This window comes from Vicugna pacos, chromosome X, assembly GCF_048564905.1.
Source record: "Vicugna pacos chromosome X, VicPac4, whole genome shotgun sequence".
NCBI classification, from domain to species: domain Eukaryota; kingdom Metazoa; phylum Chordata; class Mammalia; order Artiodactyla; family Camelidae; genus Vicugna; species Vicugna pacos.
This window is the reverse complement of record NC_133023.1, coordinates 94,292,176-94,315,127: the sequence shown is the minus strand read 5'-3', so window position 1 is coordinate 94,315,127 and position 22,952 is coordinate 94,292,176. Positions and strand designations below refer to the sequence as shown.

Genomic DNA, 22,952 nt, shown 5'->3' with positions numbered 1-22,952 from the left:
TAAACAAATCTCTAAACAAGTGTCTGGTTCTTTATTTTTTTCATTGTTGCACCTACCACAGCAAAGATCTGTGACTTACACATTACAGTATGTTGGATATGCAGGAACTGATTAGATGAAAAACTCTGTACCTTTATTCATTCAAAAGAGAAAACTTCAAACATTCAGTCAATATTATACTGTTTTTCCTACCAATAATACTATGATATTAATAATTATTACTTACAGTCCAACAAACTAAATGTCTATAGCATGGGTTTGCTTAAGTAAGTGATAGTATAAGCATGATTTAAATCTAGTCATTGACACTGAAAAACACGTATTACATATTAAATAGGAAAAAACCCACAAATGTTATTTATGTAAAATTGTAAATGAGAGGTGCTCAAAGGATGTTCACTTAAAATTTAACAGTACTTATCCGTAAGTAGTGAGATTTGTGGCAATTTGTTCTTTCTCTGTACTTTGCTATACTGTTTGAACTTTTTATAGTATGCAAGTGTTTTTTACATAAATAGTTACTTAAAAAAATAGGCCACATATGGAAAGGCATCCTATGTTTGTGGATTGGAAGACTTAATATTGTTAAGAAGGCAGTATTACCCAAAGTGATCTACAGATGCAAAGCAACTCCTATCAAACTCTCAATGGCATTTTTTTTCAGAAATAGAAAGACAATCTTGAGAAAGAAGAATAAACTTGGAAGATTCACACTACCTGATTTCAAAACTCACTATACAAAGCTACAGTAATCAAAACAGTGTGGTACTGGCATAAGGACAGACATACAGATCAATGGAACAGAATAGACAGCCTAGAAATAAACCCTTAAATTAGCCTACAGATGGGCAAAATCATCTAATACAAAGCCTATTTTATAGTAAAGTATGGAATATCTCATGTATTTTATTGCATACCATCCTGAAAGTGAAAACAGACTGGTTGTATGGGGACATAATGGATGTAAGGGTATTGGTTGTTTCCCCTTGTGATCGTGTGGCTGACTGGTTGCTGCAGTGACCGCCATTGCCCAACATCATGAGAGTTTGGACTGCATATCACTAGCCCAGGATAATATCAAAATTCAGAATTCAAAGTAGGGTTTCTACTGAATGCATATGGTTTTTGCACCATTGTAAAGTTAAAAAAGTTATAAGCAGAACCATTGTAAATCAGGGACCATGTGTATTTTAATTGAGTTTTTTGTTTTATTATTGTTGTTGAATTGTAGGAGTTCTTTATAAATTCTGGATATTAAGCCTTTATCAGATACATGATTTGCAAGCATCTCCAATTCTGTGATTGTCCTTTCACTCTTTCTCTTTTTTTTCAGTTGAGGTGCTGGGGATTGAACCCAGGACCTTATGCACACTGAGTACATGCTCTATCACTGAGCTATACCTCCTGCATTTTCACTCTCTTTTGATGCACAAAAGTTTAAAATTTTTATGAAGTTCAATTTATCTATTTTTTCTTTTGTAGTACCTGTGCTTTTGGCATCATATCCAAAAAATCATTGCCAAATCCAATATCATGAAGCTTTTGCCCCATGTTTTCTTCTCAGAGTTTTGTAGTTTTAGGTCTTATGTTTAGGCCTTTGATCCATTTTGAGTTAATTTTTATACATGGTGTAAGGAAAGAGTTCAACTTCATTCTTTGCAAGTGCATGTTCAGTTTTCCAAGCACTATTTGCTGAAAAGACTATCCTTTCCCCATTGAATGATCTTGACATCCTTGTCAAAAATCAATTGACCATATATGCAAGAGTTCAATGCCCAGAACCTCCATTGAAAAATCAAATAAATAAATAAACTTTATTACCTCCCCCTCAAAGAAAAAAATCTAAGACAGTAAGAAATGGAAGCTTGCTGATACTAGAGACACACATTGACACAGGTGCCCTCACTCAGCCCAGAGGGTCAAAAGATCTTATGAGAGAAGAGTTTTTTTTGGCTTTTAGCTAATTACAATGAACTGCAGTTCACCTGTGCCAAGTTAGGTGGGCATATGGACATATTATCTAGTTTGAACTAAACCAAATTCCACAAAATGGACATGCACCTTAACGAGATTCCCACAAGAAACCTTGGACAGATATTAGTAATGCAAGTCCATGTACATAACCAGGAAACTTGTGCCTCTCACAGCATGGCTCCACGTCTGACGCACGACTGAAAACACAGTGCTGAGCTCATCTGCTCTGTCAAGGAGTTAGCTGAAATAATTGTAATCATCAAGATAACTGGAATTATGAATCATATTCACTCTTTATAATGACCTGTAATGAAGTAAAATTTAAAAATTTCTAAAAACATCATTTCAGCTTCATCTCATCCTTTTTATATTTCTATTTGCATATATTCTATGATTCACACTATATTCTATATTGCATACATTCTATGATTCACACAGTAGTATATGTACATAATGTAAATACAGTATACATATATTGGAAGCATGTGCTCAGTTTTTATTGATGCAGTGTGTGATCAAGTGTTTATATATTATTCCTATAGTATAAACAATAAATACTATAAATAGTCTGTAATAAAAAAGTGGTGTGACTTGTGTGAGTTAAAATTTGACGTAGGTTTTAAAAGATGTTTAAAATCTGGACAAGCAGAGGGTAGAGGGGAGGGTGAGAGAGCAGAAGGAGCCATATGAACAAAAATTTAGAAGAGAGAAAGAACATGGCAGGTTGGAGGGTAGTAAGACTAGCCTGACTGAAGGAGAATTTGCACTACAAAGTGATGAGAAAAAACTGGAGAGGTAAGAAGTGCCAGATTCATAGGATCTTAAGCAATCGAAGAGATTGAATTTAAAGGGTTTGGGTAGAATAGCATAGTTGTGAGGACCACAGGCTTTGCAGCCAAACAGAACTGAGTCAAATCTTGGCTCTGTAACTTACTACCTGTGTGACCTTGGGCAAGCAACTTAACCTGAGCCTCATTTCCTCATCCTATGATGATGATAATAGTGAGGTTAATGAGGTGGTTGTACAGTTCCTATCACAGTGCCTGGCACATAGTAAGTGCTCAATACAATCTAGCTTTTCTTCTTCTTGTTATTCAATAGGTAATGGGAAGCCATTGTAACTTTTTGCGCAGGAGAAGAAAAGGTGAAAATAATGTTTTAATCAAGCTATCCTAGTGTTGGTTTTGGAAGTCGGATTAGACTGGCAGAGATAGGAAATCTGTTAGAATATTATTACAGTAATCTGGACCCAAGGGACAGGAGGAAGTAGTAGTGGGAACAAAGAAGATGTTGTCAAGGAAGAATTAATAGGATTAGATGCCTAATTGGATACGGTAGAAAAATACGGAAGAACTGAAGATGAACCTAGAGCTTTGAGTCTTAAAACTGTGTGACTGTGACTATTTTGACCCCATTACAGAAAATAAGGGAAATTGGGAAAGGTAGTTTAAGAAGTTAATGTCTTTTAAACCAATGGAAGTCACTGCTTTTCAGTAAATCTTAAGCAAAATGTAATTGTTAGTATAGTTTTTCCATTTAAAATTTATGTATATGTTTTCCTCTAATGAGTTCAAAATTATTTTGTAATTCACTCAATCCACAAGTAGAGAGCAAATTTTCCCAGAAGTAGGACAGAATTTTTCCTATTGTTTCTCCCACTGAAAGTTGGAGCATTTGCCAACATCAGCTATTTTAGGGTAGTTAGTAAAAGTGGGTTGACTCTTATTATTTATATCTTGCCTATTTCCAAAATGGATGTGAGATGGTTTATAATAAAATAAGATTGTTAAAATAACGATGAAAGGTCAAGAGAAATGTAACTGTCAAGGGCAAAGAGTACTGTATGCTAGAAACCTAGGTTAAATAGAGTTGCTGCACTTGAGCACTAAACTTAGCTTTCAATCTTTTGGTCTCGAAGGTAAAAATGGAAATAGTAAGTCACCCACTCTTGCTCTCTGAAGGTATGCCTGAAAGATTTAAGTTGCCCACTGGCACATTGCTCAATAAATGCTTGTTGAAAGAACGAAACAATTTGTAAACTAAGATCAAATTTAACTTCTTTTAAAACAATCTAGGCTATTCCCTTAAAGAAGGTCTCCTCATAAGGGAGACTAAGTACTTTGTAGGTTCTAAGGAAAACTCAAAATTCTAAGTGAAGTAAGCCAGAAAGAGAAAGAAAAATACCATATGATATTGCCTATATGTGGAATCTAAAAAAAAGACAAACGAACTTATTTATAAAACAGAAACAGACTCACAGACATAGAAAACAAAATTATGGTTACCGGAGGGGGAAGGGATAAACTGGAAGTTTGAGATTTAGAGATACTAATTACCAAATATAAAACAGATAAACAACAAGTTTCTACTGTACAGCACAGGGAACTATGTTCAATATCTTGTAGTAACCTATCATGAAAAAGAATATGAAAAGGAATATATATGTACATATATGACTGAAACATTGTGCTGTACACCAGAAATTGAAACAACATTGTAAATTGACTATACTTCAATGCAAAAAATGGCACCAAAGTAATACTAAAAAAAACAACAACAACAAATCAAAGAAATCTAATGTCATTGCTTCACTAGATTACAAAAATGGTAGCAAAGTCCGTAAGACAGATGAACTGTGAAACTTGGCCAGCAGAAGGAAAAGCTCACAGGCACACCTTATGCAACAAATGATCAACTGTTCCTATCACAATCAGGCCCTGTACTCCAGCTAGTATAATCTGTTTTAAATGGCTTCATCTCATAAACTTCTCTTAAATTTGTGTCTAAACCAGTTTCATTTATTCAAACCAGGTAATAGAAAAAGAAGACTGTACATATACATGTGAACACAAAATGACAGCATAAGGACCATTTTATATCAAAAAAAATTCTTCATCTGAAGGTTCAAGAAAACCATGGTAACTATGGCTATTATGAACCTGAAAACTAGTTTGTATATATAGCCTTCATCATCTTCTTTGAGATCCCTGGAAGAAGCCAGATTCAAGGTAAAAGAGTATGCAGTATTTCGGGAAACTATCCATTTATTAAAATAGTTGATAACCCAAATAAATAGAGGACTCCTTGGGTGTTTTGGGTTTGGTTCTTGTTTTTTAAAGAAACCATTCCTGGAATTAAAAACTTAAGCACACGTGACCTCACTTAGGATTACTGAACCACAGCCATTTTTTAAAAAAAAATTTCCTTTTTTTTAATGAATAGCTTCTTACCTGTTTGATTTGATGAAGGAGATTGACAGAAGCATGAATGGGAAAAGATGGCACAGACTGAAATTTAAAGTATTAAAATCAAGTAGTCTCTAATGTTTCTGATTACTTCTAAACATTAATTAAGTCAATGTTGAATGACCAAAAAATATTTGAGTGCCTAATGCATGCTAGCAACCATATTAATTAAGTTTAAAGCTTTTAAAAAATCAAAAATCCAATTGAATCTTGACTGAAAAAATCATACTAATTGAAAGTCTATATACATCAGAACAGAACAAAATAACTGTTAACATATGAAATACGGGGCAGAACATTCATAGAACATTTTGTTTATCTCTACCTTTCCTTTCCCAAGGCACTAAGATCTTAAAATCACCTCATTTTTTCTTGCCAATTTTAGCCCATTATTAAAGCTTAGTGGTAGGCATTACCCAGAAAAAGCTGAAACAGTCATTAAATCAGCAGCAAACTTCAACAAGCATATAAAAGAAAGATAAACAAAATAACTGCAAATATTGTGGAATCTAGGCAGGAAATTAAACTTTCATAATCAGGGATGACTAAAGGTAATCACTTTCAAGTAGTTCGGCACATTTCACTCCTGCTACTTGTTGACTAGGCCCTATCTCTTTCTTTGTTTCTTTCTTTCTTTTAATTTTTAAACTATTTTATTTTATTTTATTTTTTAACATTTTTTATTGATTTATAATCATTTTACAATGTTGTGTCAAATTCCAGTGTTCAGCACAATGTTTCAGTCATTCATGGACATATACACACTCATTGTCACATTTTTTTCTCTGTGAGTTATCATAACATTTTGTGTATATTTCCCTGTGCTATACAGTGTAATCTTGTTTATCTTGTTCCTATCTCTTTCACAGGACTACTTTCTCCTTTTTGGTTTTTTCTCAAAGCTTCTGAAGACCCCATACAAAAGGGAAATGAAAGGATGGAGAGATTGAAAGCTGTGTAAAAATAAGGCTTGAGAATTATCTTTAGAATTCATTTATCCACTCTATCTGCAGCCTGGTTAATTCTTCAAATGCTTGGTAATGAATTTACCATATCTTACTTTCACATCATATCTTAAGATTACACTGAGCTGTGTGTTCAAAGATATTTAATGAACACCTACCATACATTAAAGTGAGGTGCAAGGCCCTGAGGATCTAAAGATAAATAAGACATTTTCCTGTCCTTGAGAAATTTAAAGTCTGGGTAGAGAAAACTAAGCCACAGGTAAATGCCAGAACAAGTTATGATTTGTAGGAGTACAAAGGACAAAGAATATAACTCTGCCTGGGGTCGTGGAGTCGGCTTTACAGAGGAGGGCAGGAATTCGTGAGATAGAGAAGATGGGAGCGGGGGCCATTTCACGGAGTAGGAAGAGACACTCAGGCAGAGGAGCGTGTTTGGGGAACAGAGAGGTTCAGGGTGGCTGAAACTCGGCACAGGATAGGGCATGGCAGGAAGAAAATTGGGGAAATTTGGCTGAAACCAGGCTGTGGTTTGGGGACTTTAGCCTTTGAGCCCCATAGGAAACCTAAAGCATCGGTCCCTCTCAGTTCTTAAATCTCAAAGGTATTTTAAGCAAGATCATATCTGTTTTAGAAAGGCAACCCTAGCAGCATATGCAGGACAAATTGAGGGCAGAGGGAAGAGGGATTAGAAGCAGGGTCATAGGCCAGGTAAAAAATGATGAGAGTTTGAATGAAAAAGGGAGGAATGAAGAGAAGGAGGCAGATTGGAGACATGATCAGAGAGTAAAAAGAACTAAAGATTGGCCTGATGTTCCTAGCTGAAGCTATAGATGGATGGTGGCCAAGAAAGGCAGTAAGAGGAGCGAGTTGGTGGGTGGGAAGAAGATGTGTGTTCAAAAAATGTGTGTCGGACAAATGAATATTTTTATGAAGCAGATAGTATGAATTTTTATTAGGTTTTAAAATGTATCATATGACTTTTTAAGGAGTTGTTATCTCACTAATTATATTTTGCTTAAGAAAATGTTGAAATCAGTTTTTTCTAATCATTTGCTAGAAGGTGGAGGAAATAGTCAAGATTCAATGACATTGACACATCATCAACAAAGTTCATAGCTTACATCAGCATCTACTCTTGGTGTTATATATTCTATGGATTTGGACAAATGTATAGGACATACATGCACTGTTACAGCATCATACCAGGTAGTTTCCCTGCTCTTGAAATCCTCTGTGCCCCACCTGTTCATCCTAATCTTTTATTTTGTCAACAGAAATTGACTTATTTTTCTCATTATAAACAATACCTGCTCAGTATAAAACATAATTAATATGGGAAAAAAGCACTGTCCACCATCGAGAGATGACCACAGTAAATATCTCTGTTTATTTTTCCAGATACTATTTTGCAGCTTTTTAAAAAAATTACTTAAAACATCCTGGGTCCGCATCTGGGGATACTCACAAGCCTCTGCTCCTGGGCCAGCTTCTATCAAACTGTCTACTGTTTACGAAAGTCTGTGCAGGCGCAGTTTAGAAGGTGACCACTGTGAACCCCCAAATGCATACAGGTCAGTCAAAGTGTACTCCAGCTTTGATGCTGAGCCAGATGCTTTGAACATTGAAATGGCCATCAAGATTAAAGGTGTAGATGAGGTTACCATCGCTAATATTCTGACCAACTGCAGTAATGAGCAGAGACAGAATATTACTTTCGCCTTTCAAGGAAGGACCAATAAGGAATTTGCTTCAGCACTGAAGTCAGCCTTGTCTGGCCACCCCAAGAAGGTGATTTGGTACGTTCTGAAAGCACCTGCTCAGTGGGAGGAGTCCAAGCTGAAAGCCTGCTCCATGAAGGGGCTCTGGGGATTGATGAGGACTCTCTTATTGAACTTACCTGCTCAAGGACCAAGCCAGACTTGCAGGAAATAAACAATCTATAAGGAAATGTACAAGAGTGGTCTGGAGAAGGACATTGTTTCTGACCCATCTGGTGACTTCTGCAAGCTGATAGTTGCCCTTGCAAAGGGTAGAAGAGCAGAGGATAACTCTGTCATTGACTATGAACTGACTGACCCAAGATACCTGGGATCTCCTTAATGCTGGAACACAGAGGAAAGGAACGAATGTTTCTAAGTGGATCAGCATCATGGCCAAGCAGTGTGGCTCACCTTGACAGTATTTAAAAGGTACAAGAGTTATAGCCCTTATGATCAAAAAGAAGGTCAAAGGAGACATGGAATATGCTTTCCTGAATCTGGTCCAGTGTACTGAGAACAAGCCCCTGTATTTTACTGACTGACTACATGACTCTATAAAGGGCAAGGGGACTCAAAATAAGATCCTGATTAGAATCATGGTCTCCTGCAGTGAAGGAAGGGGACACGTTGAAAATTAGGTCTGAATTCAAGAGAAAGTATGGCAGGTCCCTGTACTACCAGATCCAGGAGGACAGCAAGGGCGGCTACCTGTAAGTGCCACTGTACCTGTGTGGCGGCGGTGAAGCCTGAGATGGTACAAGTGTCCAGAAGTGGTGCTTCTGTGCTTCCAGCTGACAGTTCTAGAAAATCAGCTTGTGATTAACAGCCCCCTTTGCCCATCCCTGTGCAGATGACGTTTGCGTTGCCTCCCCTCCCACCTTATTTTAGTTGCCTAAGCATTGCCTGGAGTTCCCAGCAAATCCTTCCTTTTAGCCAAAGAAATGAACATGCCAAGGAGTTGGAAGTGATCTGTGATGTGAAACACTTTGCCTTTTGTGTACTGTGTGGTAAACAGATGAATTTTTACTTCAGAAACAAAACAAAACCAAAATACACTCCAAGTAACTTTCCATGTTAAAATTCACCGGCAATACCATTTTTAAAGGCTGAATGTTACACCATATAGAAGTACCATAATAATAAGAAGGATCTATTACATGCCAGACATGTCTTAGCTCACTCAATTCTCAACAACCTCATGACATAGATATTATTACCGTTCCTATTTTAAAGATTAGAAAATTGAGGGGTAGAGAAATTAAGCAAGGTGCTACAGTCATACAGTTAATAATTGCTAGAACTGGGACTCAGATAATGAAGGCTCATTCATTTAACCTATTCCCTGTTACTGAACATTCATACTTTTGCCACAGTTTTTGCTTGCCTTTATAAATAATGCTATTATAACAACCTCTAAGCTAATCTTTGCACACATCCTCAAGGAATTCTTTTGGATAAATTCATAGAGTTGGAATTTCTGGGTCACAAGGCTGTTGATACTCACTGCCGAACTGCCCTCCAGAAAGCTTATACAAATTTACTTTCCAGCAGTGTATGAAAATATCAATTTCCTGGTACTTCTCCAACATTAGATATTATTACTAATTTTAAAAACTTGTATGCCTGTTCTTAAGGCATACTGTGAAAATATTCTATTTTCCAAAGCAAGTAGTTTGGATTTTCTCCCCCAATGGGCTCCTCTATTAGCACTGATCACTGAGAAGCTGTTGTGTGGTGACATGCAACAAATTTGAAAAGTTCAGGTTTTCTGTTAAAAAATTCATATATATATATATATATATATATATATATATATATATATATATACTGATGCTCATATCATCATCACTGAAATGCCTGGAAAGTTCACAATATAGAATATGCAACACTAAGGTTTATAAGGTTTATAACCTAATTGAAAAGACATGCCAACCTGAACTGAAGAATATACATACACCCAATATACAGAAATTATGGTACTTTAGCTGGATTATAAAGGACAGCTATTTTAAAATGCCAAAAGAAGAGAAATGTATGGTGTGGCAAAGTGTTCTAAATTAATTATGAAAGATTTCCTGGAAGAGATTATTTTTAATTGATATCTAAGGGATGGGAATAAACCAGTTTAGTTTCAGGCAAAGGCTCAGAATTTCCTATTGGAAAACTTTATCCAGGAAATCCTGAGATTGCCTGACTGAAATTGATGACATCAACAGGGATATAGTGTGAAATGTCTGGGGAAGGTAGGATGTGAACTTGAGCTATAGAATCATAAGCCACAGTAAAGTTTTTATATTGGCCAAAATGTGGATCAAATATTGGACTTGATTGGTTCTTTTAGTAAGAATGTGGATATTAATTGTAAAAAAGAAGGCTTCTGGAAGAGAATTCTCCCAAAGACTAAGTACTATAGGTGGTGTATGCAAGGGAATTGCCTCAGATAATTTTTCTACATGAAACAAAGTATTAAAATAGAAATAGTTTCCTGAGAAGTCAGTAAACCTCACTGGTCTCTTTGGTGTAAATTTCCCATTGCGCCATTCTCTCACACTTTAGGGAAAAAAAGTCCTTGGGAGGAAGCAAGAGTACCAGCACCAAGAAATGATGCCACAGGGTTGGGGGCGGGCAGGAGCCGGGGAGGTGGAGAGGGTGCTGGGTGAAGCTGATTCCCAAGTGTTATCTCTAGTGAAGGAATTAAGATAGAAGGAAAGATCAAGCTGAGGTCCATTTAAAAGAGAACACAGAAAACTAATAGTGTAAAGATATTACATTTTTTAAAAATAATTTTTAACTTTCCTAGGTTTGCTATTTTTAACCCATTTCCTATTGGAATTGAGATTAATATCTAGAAAATCCTGAACAAGGGTTGTATGTTTATACTGTGTTTATGAATGTCTCTGCCTAGTTTCCAAAATGATTTAAGGTGACTTATGAAGATACTGAACATGAATTGAATGCAAGCTAGGTCAGAGCATGAAGCAGGGAGCATATTACACGCTCACTACTGGTGGGCCAGAAATTGGGTTTAGAGTTCATAGTTGCCAATGTGTAAAGCAAAACCTAACCAGGCATATATTGGTTGCCATAAAATTAAAATGGACAAATTGCTCAAGGAAAGCACAATTGTTTCTTATACGAAGATGAGACACTTTTCCTGCTTCTGGGGAAGTAGGAGGGGGTGGAGATGGAGAAAAGACAGGCTGCATCAAGTTCAACAGAGGTTCTGGGAAGAGAATTCCTAGTGGAAGGGTAGGGAACAGGCATGCCACCCTCGGGGTTCTTAGGGGATATGGCAAAGGGGTAATTTGGGGGGAAAGGCATCATTTCCACACCCAGAAAAGGGCCCTAGGGTTTCCGCTCATCAGAAGTCAGGTGGAGTGATTTCCTGACAGTGGTGAAGAAAACATTTGAGGTTAATTAAGAAAATAATTGTGAGATAGCAGATTTTTATAAGGTTTGGAAACATGCATCTCTATTTGTGTGTTAAAGGGCACCCATAGTTCTTCAATGCCCTCTATCACTGTCATTTTTTCTAAAATCCTGTTTCGCCCACATTGTAATACAGTAAAAGCATCACCAATTTTAAAAATGTTTAAATTGTGGTAAAATATACGTAACATAAAATTTACCATCTTAACCATTTTTAAATGTACAGTTCAGTAGCATTATACATTCACACTGTCACGTAACCAGTCTCCAGAACTCTTTTCATCTTGCAAAACTGAAACTCTATACCCATTAAACAACAACTCCCTCAGCCTCCGGCAATCACCATTCCACTTTCCATCTCTGTGAATTTGAATACTCTAGGTTCCTGCAGCATCAGTTTTAAGGACAGTCTAGTATGGGATAGAATCCTTAAGCTTAGGGTTCATGATCTCATTCAACAGCACTTTTCAAGTACAGTTGACTCTTGAACAACATGGGTTTGAACTGACGAGTCTACGTATATGTGGATTTTTTTTTCCAGTAAATACACAGTCAGCTCTCTGTATCCGAAGGTTCCCATCCATGGATTCAAAGCACAGATTGCAAACTTAATAAACGATCTGTGGTTGGTTGAATCCAAAGATTCAAACCCACAGATACAGAGGGCGGACTCTGGGACAGGAGCATATTTGGATTTTGATACCATCTGTGGGTCCTGGAACCAGCCCTCAATCTCCTGTGGATACTAATGGACAACTGTATTTTCAAAACAATATTTTTCAAGAATGATGTTTCTCTTTTGCAATGTGATATATCAGCTAGAAATGAAAACACCTCTATTGTTGATGCTTTGTGAAAAACATTCAAATGGTATAGAAATGCATAAAGTGGAAGTAACATTCTTCCTATACATTCCATGCTCCAGATAACTACTAATAATAGACTGATACACATTCTTCTTGACATCTGTAAATATATAGAAGATCATGCTATATGTATGATTCTGAACCCTGGGTCTAATTACCAGGTACAAAGGTTAGTGAGGCTGCTCAGGATGTTAGAGTGGAAAGATGGAAAGAACCTGGGTCTCTGATGACATCACTGAGCCACAGAATTAACCAACCTTGGAACCTCCTTTCACAAGAATTCTTGTTATTTGAAATAATAAATGGCCCTTATTGTTTAAGTCACTTCTAATTGAATTTTGTTACTTTGGCCAAAAACATTCTAATTATCATGTTGTTCTCCTAGATAACTCAGCCTATCTATACTGAAGGCAAGTATATACCTCCATAAGTCTTATAATTATAATGAGGAGATATTTGGAACAAAATAAAAGCAGACGCATAATGCTGTTACAGCAAGCTAAACCAATAAGCCTTGAAATTCCCATCATCAAATAAGTTAAAATGACTTTGGTTCTGCCAAGCCCAATCCATTATATAAGATGGCTAATTTTAAGTATGCATGATATTAAGCTGGACCTTATGGGAATTAAAAGCCTAGAAATCTTAAGGAAAATTATGCATTAAAAAAATACCCGGTACCCAGTTGCTCTTCAATATGTACTATTACTAATAAAAACATATTTATTGAGCATTTAGTATGTACCAGTGCTGTGCTGAGTGCTTTACACTGATATAATCACAACAAACTTATGAGGCAGATTTTTTTTTAATTTTTTATTGATTTCTAATCATTTTACAATGTGTCAAATTCCAGTGTAGAGCACAATTTTTCAGTGATACATGAACATATATATATTCATTGTCACATCTTTTTCTCTGTGAGCTACCATAAGATCTTGTGTATATTTCCCTGTGCTATACAGTATCATCTTGTTTATTATTACATTTCCATTTTCCAGATGAGGAGATTAAGGCATAGAAAGGGTAATCTGCCCCCTGCCCTCAAATAACCAAACTCATATGTATGATGCCATTTCTAGGTCCTCACCTCTCAAGTCATTCTTTACCCTAATCCAATCTGACTTCTCACCCTACCCTTTTCTCCACTGAACTTCCTTTCAAACATAAAAAATTCATGAATAAGCTCCATTTTGGTAACTCAAAGGACACCTTTCAATCTTTTTCATGTTTGACCACTTGACAGCATATGACTTAATGGTTTTCCTTGGTTTTTCATGGTACTGCTCTGTTCTGAGTCTCCTCCAACTTCTCTGACCATTCTATCTTAGTCTTCTTTGGTGGAGTTTCTTCTGACTGATGCTGGTGATTTTTAAAGTTTTCTCCTTTAGCCTCTTCTCTTCTCCTTTTATGCTCTCTCCATAGGTCACAACATTCAATCCCATAGCTTTAAATAATGATCTATTGATGATTCTTAAATGTGTGTGTCTAGTACAAATTTCTACCCTGAGCTTCAACCGAGTATATCTAACATCTCCACTTAGAGATTGCAGAGACCCTCAAACTTAACATTACCAAAAACTAAACTCATCTTCCCTTCTAAATCTACTATTCTTCCAATGTTCTCTTCTGTGGTACCCCTATCCTATCAGTTGCCCAAGCCAGAGAGCTAGTAGTCATCTTTGCCCCTGCTGTTTCCCACGCTCCATCGAATCTATCACCAATTGATTCTACCTTTCAAATAGCTCATGGGTCTGCCACTTTTTTCCATGTCCACTGCTATCACATTAGTCTAAGTTACCATCAGCTGTATGCCAGGGTTACTGCAGTTGCCTATTTAATCTAGTATCTACTTTGTGTGTGTGTGTTTGTGTGTGTGTGTGTGTGTGTGTGTATATGTATAGTCTGTTTACAATGTGTCAATTTCTGGTGTACAGCATAATACTTCAGTCATACATGAACATACATATATTTGTTTTCATATTCTTTTTCACTATAAGTTATGACCAGATATTGAATATAGTTCCTTGTGCTATACAGTATGAATTTGTTCATCTTTTATATATATATATAAGTTAGATTCTGCAAATCTCAAACTCCGAATTTATCCATTCCCACCTCCTTCCCCCTCTAGTAATCATAAGTTTGTTTTCCATGTCTGTGAGTCTGTTTCTGTTTTGTAAATAAGTTTGTTTGTTTTTTTTTTAGATTCCACATATAAGTGATACTGTATGGTATTTTTTTTCTCTTTCTGGCTTACTTCACCTAGAATGGCAATCTCCAGGTCCACACATGTTGCTGCAAATGGCATTTAATTCTTTTTTATGGCTGAGTAGTATTCCATTGTATAAATATACCACAACATCTTTATCCAGTCGTCTGTAGATGGACATTTAGGTTGTTTCCATGTCTTGGCTATTGTAAATAGTGCTTCTATGAACATTGGGGTGCATGTATCTTTTTGAATTAAGGTTCCCTCTGGATAGTAGAATACTCTCTCACACTATACACAAAAATAAACTCAAAATGGCTTAAAGACTTAAATATAAGACAAGACACTTGCATCTACTTTTGCCCTCTTCCAATCTGCTTTCCACTCTGTAGCCAGGGTAATTTTTTTCAAATGCAAATTTGATCAGGTCAATCACAGACTTAGAATTCTTTAGTAGCTTTCCATTGACCTTAGCATAAAGTGCCAAACCTTTAGCATGACTTGGAAGGCCCTAGAAGATTTTGCAATTATTTACGTCTCCAATCTCACTTCTCACTACTTCATCTTTATCTCCACTCTGGCTAGAATGTACTTCTTTCACATTTTCTACACACTCTATTCTCTCCACACCACACTCCAGGCCTTCTAACATGCCACCTTTTACCTGGAATATTGTCTGTTCCTGCTACCAGTATCCCAAAGTAGCTACTCCCACACATCAGTTAGATCTCAACTAAGATGTCATTTCCTCTCTAACTCCCTCAAATTAGGTTAGATTTCCCCGGCAACTAGATAAGGGCTTAATATATAGCAGGTTCCTAAAAATATTTGTTGACTTGGCTGAGTAGAAAAGAGGACTGGGTAGGTAAGCAGGGCTTTGATAGACAAACAAGTGTTCAGTAAATATTGTTGAATATCCATTCAAGTAAATGAGTGAGTGTAAAGAAGAAAGATTTGTTTTATGAACAATTCTAATTTTCCCCCAATATACTACTAATGCATATGTGGGAATAATATTGAACATCAATCTATAAAGAGAAAAATGCCCAGTTTTAAGATTAGAAGGCAATATTTTAAAATGGGTTCCAAGTTATAACATTTCATTAAAATATGTTCTATAGTTTCCATCTTATTAAACAAATCATGTAAGAGAAATCTATGAATAATTGTATATCAACAAATCAGATCATCTAGATGAAATAGACAAATTCCTTAAAAAACATACAAATTACCAAACTCACTCAAGAGGAAATATAACATCTCAACAGACCTGTAAACAAGTAAAGAGATAGAATCTGTTTCCAAAATCTCCCAAAAAAGAAAAGTCCAGGCCCAGATGGCTTCACTGGTGAATTTTACCAAACATTTAAAGAATCAACACCAGTCCTAATCAAACTCTGCCAACAACAGAAGAGGAGGAACATTTTCTAACATGTTCTATGAGATCAGCATTACCCTGGTACCAAAGCCAGCAAAGATACTACAAGAAAGAAAAAAACTATAGACCGATATCCTTTATGAATAAGAGTGGAAAAATCCTCAACAAAATAACAGCAAACCAAATCCAATAGTATATTAAAGGATTATACACTAGCACCAAGTGGGATCTATCCGAGGAATGCAAAGGTGGTTCAACATAAGAAAATCAAAGCAATAAATCATATTAAATGAATGGAGGAGAAAAAAAATAGGATCATCTCAATAGATGCAGAAAAAGCACTTGAAACAATTCAACACCCTTTTATGATAAAAAATACTCAGCAAGTAGGAGTAGAAAGGAAATTCCCTAACATGATAAAGGGTATCATCTCAATAGATGCAGAAAAAGCACTTGAAACAATTCAACACCCTTTTATGATAAAAAATACTCAGCAAGTAGGAGTAGAAAGGAAATTCCCTAACATGATAAAGGGTATTTACCAAAACCTACAGCTAATATCATACTCGATGATGAAAGACAAAGCTTTCCACCTGTGATCAGGAACAAGACAAAGATGTGTGCTTTTTGAAATGAGAGAGGTGGTGGTTGAACACTGTGAATGCACTAAATGTCCCTGAAGTGTATACGTTAAAATAGTTAACTGTATGTTATGTGGATTTCACTTCAGTAAAATGATTCATAGAGTGAATCATTTATTAACTTTGGCTTACTGATCTACAAGCATATTTCCTATGTTCACAGGATAATCAGTAGATAAAAGTTGTAATTTAGAGATTGCATTATAACACCACGAAAAACAAACTGCATTTTCAATTCAAGAGAAATGTGAGATAAAAGTCGAACTAAAAGCCTGAAAACTACCCTTAGAAGAGCCTGCAAATTTTCCTCTCAAAATTAGAATATTCTTTTAAAAATTGGAAGCCAGATGGTTTGATGTAAAAATGCATCTCGATATTAAATCCATATGGGATTTAAAAGTTAATTCTGCTGCAGCTGCAGCAATCATAAGTGTACTCAAAGTGTTTATTTCTCCTTCAGTAATGTTCAGAGCAATGCTTCTCAAAGTGGGAACTTGTTTGAAATGCTAATTCTCAGGCCCTGCTTCAGCCCTCCTGAATCAGAAACTCTGGGGTTGAGGGCCAGCAGTCTGTTCTAACAAGCCTTCCAGGTGTACATCCGAGTTGGGGAACCACTGGTTAAGACCAACAGCACAAGTCTATAAGCCTTTCCTTACCAGACAGGGTTGTCCCACAAATGTTGTACTGTTTCTTCTAGCTCTTAATGTGTCAGGTTGGAACACCTGTGAATCATTCCTAAGAAGAAAAAGAAAACATTTGTCATTTAAAATCCATTACCAAAATTTTTAAAAGAAATAAGATTTCACATCCTTAAATGTCATTAATGTAAATGGCTTCTTCATGGAGATGGCTGTGCAGATGTAGAAAATAAAACATGCATACACCCAGACACACACCCAGACACACACACACACACAGAGCCTAAACAAGTGTCCATGCAAAGGAAGGAATTCTCAAGCATGCCACTTTACCTCTATAATCATGAAACCAAGAAATATAATTTTTGTGGCCTTGGAGAGACATCATTTTCTGTGTAAATCTGCAACTGACTTAAATTTATGATTAAAGCTAGGACAGAGCCTAAACAAGTGTCCATGCAAAGGAAGGAATTCTCAAGCATGCCACTTTACCTCTATAATCATGAAACCAAGAAATATAATTTATTGTGGCCTTGGAGAGACATCATTTTCTGTGTAAATCTGCAACTGACTTAAATTTTGATTAAAGCTATTATGTGCTAGAACCAATTTCCTCTCAACTCTCTAACTTTCACATGAACAGGAGGGGTAGCGGTAGCAGGGGTCAATGGAGCTGAGATTTTCAAATGATATGTTTCATTTGGTCTACTCGGTGATAAAAATGTTTTTGAATTGGTTGCACACACTTGGAACAATTATGGAGATTTCACATTAAAGAACCCAGATTTCTGGCTTCTATTGCAGGATGTTGCCACACTGGGCCACATTTCTACCTGGCGACAACGTACCGAGCTGAGATTCAGTCTCAGTCGCTGCCCGCTGGAGGTGGTCATTTCGTTAGCTCTGATGGTGCCCACCTAGCCAGCCTCAGCCTTTTAGAGCTTGGGACCCTGAAGGAGTCATCTTTTCCTTTTTGTTTTCTTTTTGTTATAACTTTTTATTCTGAAATTGTTTAAGACTCACAAGAAACTTCAAAAAGAAAATGGAGGGTTCTTGTGTACCTTTCATCCCAGGTTCCCCAACGATAATAAGAAATAATCTTTAACATTTTCTTTTTTGCTATGTATAGCCAATCAGGTGTCAAGTCTTTCAGGTTTTACCTCTATGACCTCTTATATTCATCTTATTCTTCCCAGGCTCCTTGCCAAAAACCTATTCAAAGCTTTTTTTTTTAACTTTTCCTTAGACTCTGCAATAGTCTAATTGGTCGCCTCACCTCTGTTCTTTCCCTACTACAATCTGTCTACCAACTACCAGATCACCCTCCTAAAGAATAGCTTGCTCTCCTGCTCACAACTTTCAGTGATGCTCTTCATCACCTGCTGAATTCAATTACATTCTTTACTATGACATTCAAAGCCCTCCACAATTTAGTTCCACCAACATTTGGATTTTATAGACTAGGAAAATTTCAAAACAAAATCTTGGCACAAACGTACAGTTGCTACCATTTTCTCTTGCCAAATAAGGTCATTTGAAAAAAAAAAACCACACCAACTACCAACCCATCATTTCATTTATGAACGTATATTTTGGTATTTAAAAAAAAGCAGGACTAAAAATCTGAGTAAAATACAGTCCTGCCCAGAAAAGAATGATATACTTAACTTTTTAAAAACCGTGCATTGGGTAAAATGTCACCTGGGATCAGCACTGGTCAGCAGATGAAACTTTGGGAGCCAGTGATCCAGGCAGAGTTGACCAGCATTCTGGAATATACCTATACTTTCCTACTTTCAAGCCTGTTCCATATTGTTGCATGCTGTCCCAGGCATCTGGCCCCCTTTCTTCCAGTCTGCATCCTATCAATCTATCTGTTAGGACCCATCTCAAATGCCACCTGTCCAAAAACCTTTCCTGTATCCCTCATCAATCTTGCTGTCATTTCTCACACCCTTCTTCTAATTACCTAGCACTTTCCTTCCCTCCTAAGCACAGATCTCACTCTACCAAACAGTTAAGTTCTTCGAGTATTTATTTTCCCTATTAAAACCTTATTGAACCTTGAGATACATCTTTGGAACATAGTAATTTGCATATAACAAGCAGTAACTCAATATTTTATAAGAGGATATATGTACGGGTCTAACTTTCACTTCCTTTCCCAGTCATTTTCCCTTATGAGAATGGGGATCTATTTTAGTGGTCACTACTAGAACTTGGAGGGACACTAATGGGTTACATATTTCCACCATCTTTTGTGTGTTGGGTAATTCTTAAGGCTGGCTACTATATTCTCCCCTAAATTTTTGTCTGTCAATTTTATGTAATAAGACAAAAATTGAAAAAAATCATTGAGGCAGCATATATTTCAATTGATATGAGTCACTCAACATGAATTTATCAACTCCTAGGTGATACCTAGAACTAAGTGCTACTTACAACTTGGAAAAAGTGAAGGTAATGTAACAGATAATGATCAATGCTCCACATCAAATGATCAGTAAGCAGCAGTTCCATCTAAACCACAATTTATTTATGTCAGCTATAGTACCAGAACAACCATTCTTCATGGACACAATTTTTCTTCCTGGTTTGTAAGCATTTAATAAATCAGATGGTTGGCAAACTTTTTCTGCAAAGGGCCAGATAGTAAATATTTTGGGCTTTGTGGACCATGTAACCTCTGTTGTAACTACTGAACCCTGCCATTGTAGTGGGAAAGTGGCCCAAGGACAACAAGTCAACAAATGGGTGTGGCTATGTTCCAATAAAATTTTATTTACAAAATCTATCAGCAGACTCAATTTGGCCACTCAGCAGTAGTTTGCCTTTCAAACAGAATTCAGGCAGTAACAGTTTAAACGCAGAGTATTTAAAGGGCAAAGGCACTGGCAGAACTCCAAGAACTTAATCTCTAATTCTTATAAGGGCCAGAGAAGTAGAAGAAAAAAAAATACCTTTAAATAAAGTCACTGACACCAGTAGTGAAGTCACCAATTAAAGGGGCTAAAGAGCAGAGCACAAAGAACCAAGAGGTTTAAAACGTTTGATGTGTATACAAAACCATGCAGGAACTTTTTAAAAACTAGTAATACGTACTAAAGAGTTAAGACATTTAAAGAACAAATTCTGCAAATGCTGGTGCAAGAGACTGAGGATCTATATACAGGATCTATATTCCAAGCAAAATTGGAAATTGCTTGCAAGAAATGCAACAATATTTAGTGGGCTATGAAAGAGGCAAGGCAACATCTAAGGGAAAGTGGGAAAAGTGAATGGTATACATATGCAACTGAAAAGAACTGGGGTGAAAATGAATTCGACTAAGGCTCAGTTTAACTCTACTCTAAATTTTTCTTGCTTCAGTGTAACTTCTCTGACTACACCCTAAACTTGCCACAACAGCACAAAATATGCCCTCAGGAGATCACTTGGACAAGTTCTCTGACCTCAGGAATGTTATATATCATGCCTATGTTACTTGTTTTTGATAGATGAGAATCCCTGGACTTGGTCCACTTTTCGGGTTAACTCCTGCTAGATAAATACGCAATTGCCCCTCACCTTGCTGTTCAAAATTCACTTCCTGCATCAGGATCTTAAGCTACGGAATTCAACACTGTAACTATGCTCCAATATGATAAAAATAAAAATTTCGAATCCTTTGCAGAACAAAGTGTGAAGGGATAACTGTGATCACTATCTTTGTTTCCAGGACTTTTGAGGATTGGGAAAAGAGGCCTGGTCTCCCCTGCCTCAGCACTTAATACATTAAACAGGCTCCACATGTTTCTTCAAATATATATCCTCCATCATCGACATATTTTCAACTTGTTTGTTTCACAAAGCCTTTCAAGAAAATCAAGATTCTCCCCAAGTGTTTTCTTCTACTAGCAGAGTGGGTCCATCACAATTCATTTATTCACACAATGGGATGAGAGTAGAATCATGAATTTATAGAATGTTCTTGTTCTCAGTACCACAGGCAGAGCCGCCCCCCACCCCTTATTTTTCTACCTGCCTGTTTAAAAAAGTAATGTGGCCTTTCTTGGGCAATCTTAGTTTGCTTTTCATTTTGTTACAACATATTTTCCTTTAACTCAAATGACCAGAAAGTTGCATTTGTTTAGAGTTAATCAGCTTAGATGTTTATCAGTAGTGGACAAAGCACTAGCTTAGGAGTCTGGAGACACAGGTTCCTAGTACTGGCTCTACTACTAACTATGTCACTTTGGAGATTCATGGGTATGTTTCCTCACACATTAAACAAGGAGTGTAGATCTGGTGTCTTGAGTTCTCCTCTAACAGTTGTCAATTACAACTCTCAATGAGTATGATACCAACAAAAGGTGAGAAGCAAAGTTAATAACATATGTAGTGAATGCATTTTTCAGACATTTTCTACAATATTGAGAAGATCTTATGATACTGGGATGTGAGATCCAAGATCTCACTTTAAAATTCTATTTTAAGAAATAACAAGCTTGAGTCATGCCAGACCTTTGGATATGCGCAGGAAATACAGTCAACTATCAGTTAAATCTTTTAAATCTTTTTTCATCATCAGCCCTTTAAAGAGCCTTTTTAGACATTTCCTCCCCCTTAATTAGGTCCACCTCAAAAATCTCAATGAAATTTTAATAGAACAAATAAACTGCATATCTGTCATTGTGCTGTATGTGTATCTGTGCTTTTACATGAGAAAATTTTTTTCATCCACCCCAAAGAACTAAGTAGGGGCAATACTGGCCACTGAGAATGCAAAATTTAGGATATCAATTTTCAGTGATACCTAAACTCTTTGTTCAAATAAAAACTAGTGTGGAAAAGGCCCAAGCTTATTTGCTTGACAACCATTTTCATTCTGAGTGTGTTGAGGGTGAAGATCAGAGGTGACAAAGCAACTGAGAGAATGACAAAAATTACAGTCATCACAGAAGATCTGGAGGCGAGGGTGTGGGGTGGTGTGCAGTTTCTTCAAAGGAGCAGGTAAGAGATGGGGTGAAGTTAGAAAATGTCGTGCTCCACACCAACTGGTTGCTGCTTTCAGGTCCCGGTGAACTGTCACAAGAGGACGTTCAGGTTCACGTGTGTTAACCTCAGGGTGGGTGTGCACTTGATCTCCGGCCAGCCTGTCCCCCCGCCCCCCCAAGCTGAGGGTGGCATCTCTGGACACCAGGGACAAGGGAGATACCTGCATAGAATCTCGATGAATAAAGGGATGGGAATGCTACTGGATGTCACTTTCTGCACCTCTTGACACCACCCCGCCCCCCCCCCCACACTTGCCTCCTCAGTATCTCAGTCCTGCTCACCTAAGCTCATTGATCAAAGGGGCGCTGCTGGATCGCCTTAGGGTGTTGTCCTCTATGGTGGTTGAACTCGGCAGCGGATCCAAGTCTAGGTCCATTTTCTCCTGTGCCATGTCCTCGCTGAAGCTTAGTTCGGGACTCTCAAGGTTTTCTGGCTCCCGCTCACGTGAGAACAAGTCGACTAAATGAGGAGATGATGTAGCGAGAGAGGGAAGGGGGAAAAGAGGAGTGAGGAGGAAGCTTTTAAACGAGTGGGTGCTCACTTTTGCAGCCCTACCATCTCTAACTCCAGTGGGCACAAAGCGGGCAGGACTGGCTCCAAATCTCCTAACTTCCAAGCTCGGGGCCCCTAACGCTGGGATCCTTCACTGCCAAGCCTGTAACAAAAATGAGGAATGTATCTTAATCCGTGAACCTTTCTCCCTTTCTCCTTTCTCTCTCCCAGACAATGCAAGCCTGGGTAAGGCTTTCCGACCAAAATAAAAACTACAAGCTGCCGCTTTCGCGAATCACTCTGGCATCGCCG

General features: G+C 37.2%; 1 protein-coding gene and 1 pseudogene across 3 annotated transcripts in view; one reads left to right on the top strand and one right to left on the bottom strand.

Annotated features, from left to right (window-relative positions):
- The window catches only part of LOC102531020 (P2R1A-PPP2R2A-interacting phosphatase regulator 1-like), a 55,593-nt gene that overhangs the window by 30,226 nt on the left and 2,415 nt on the right, over positions 1-22,952 (bottom strand). For 2 of the 3 annotated variants that reach the window (XM_072956199.1, XM_072956201.1), the window contains exons 2-3: positions 22,430-22,607; positions 17,130-17,208 (exon numbers count right to left, since the gene is read on the bottom strand). In XM_072956199.1, coding sequence (XP_072812300.1) covers positions 17,130-17,208; positions 22,430-22,607 — 257 coding nt within the window. Of the gene's footprint in view, positions 1-17,129; positions 17,209-22,429; positions 22,608-22,703; positions 22,804-22,952 lie in introns of all 3 variants that reach the window. The other variant, XM_072956200.1, reaches the window with a different exon arrangement.
- On the top strand, positions 7,022-8,697 carry LOC107034698 (annexin A2 pseudogene; annotated as a pseudogene).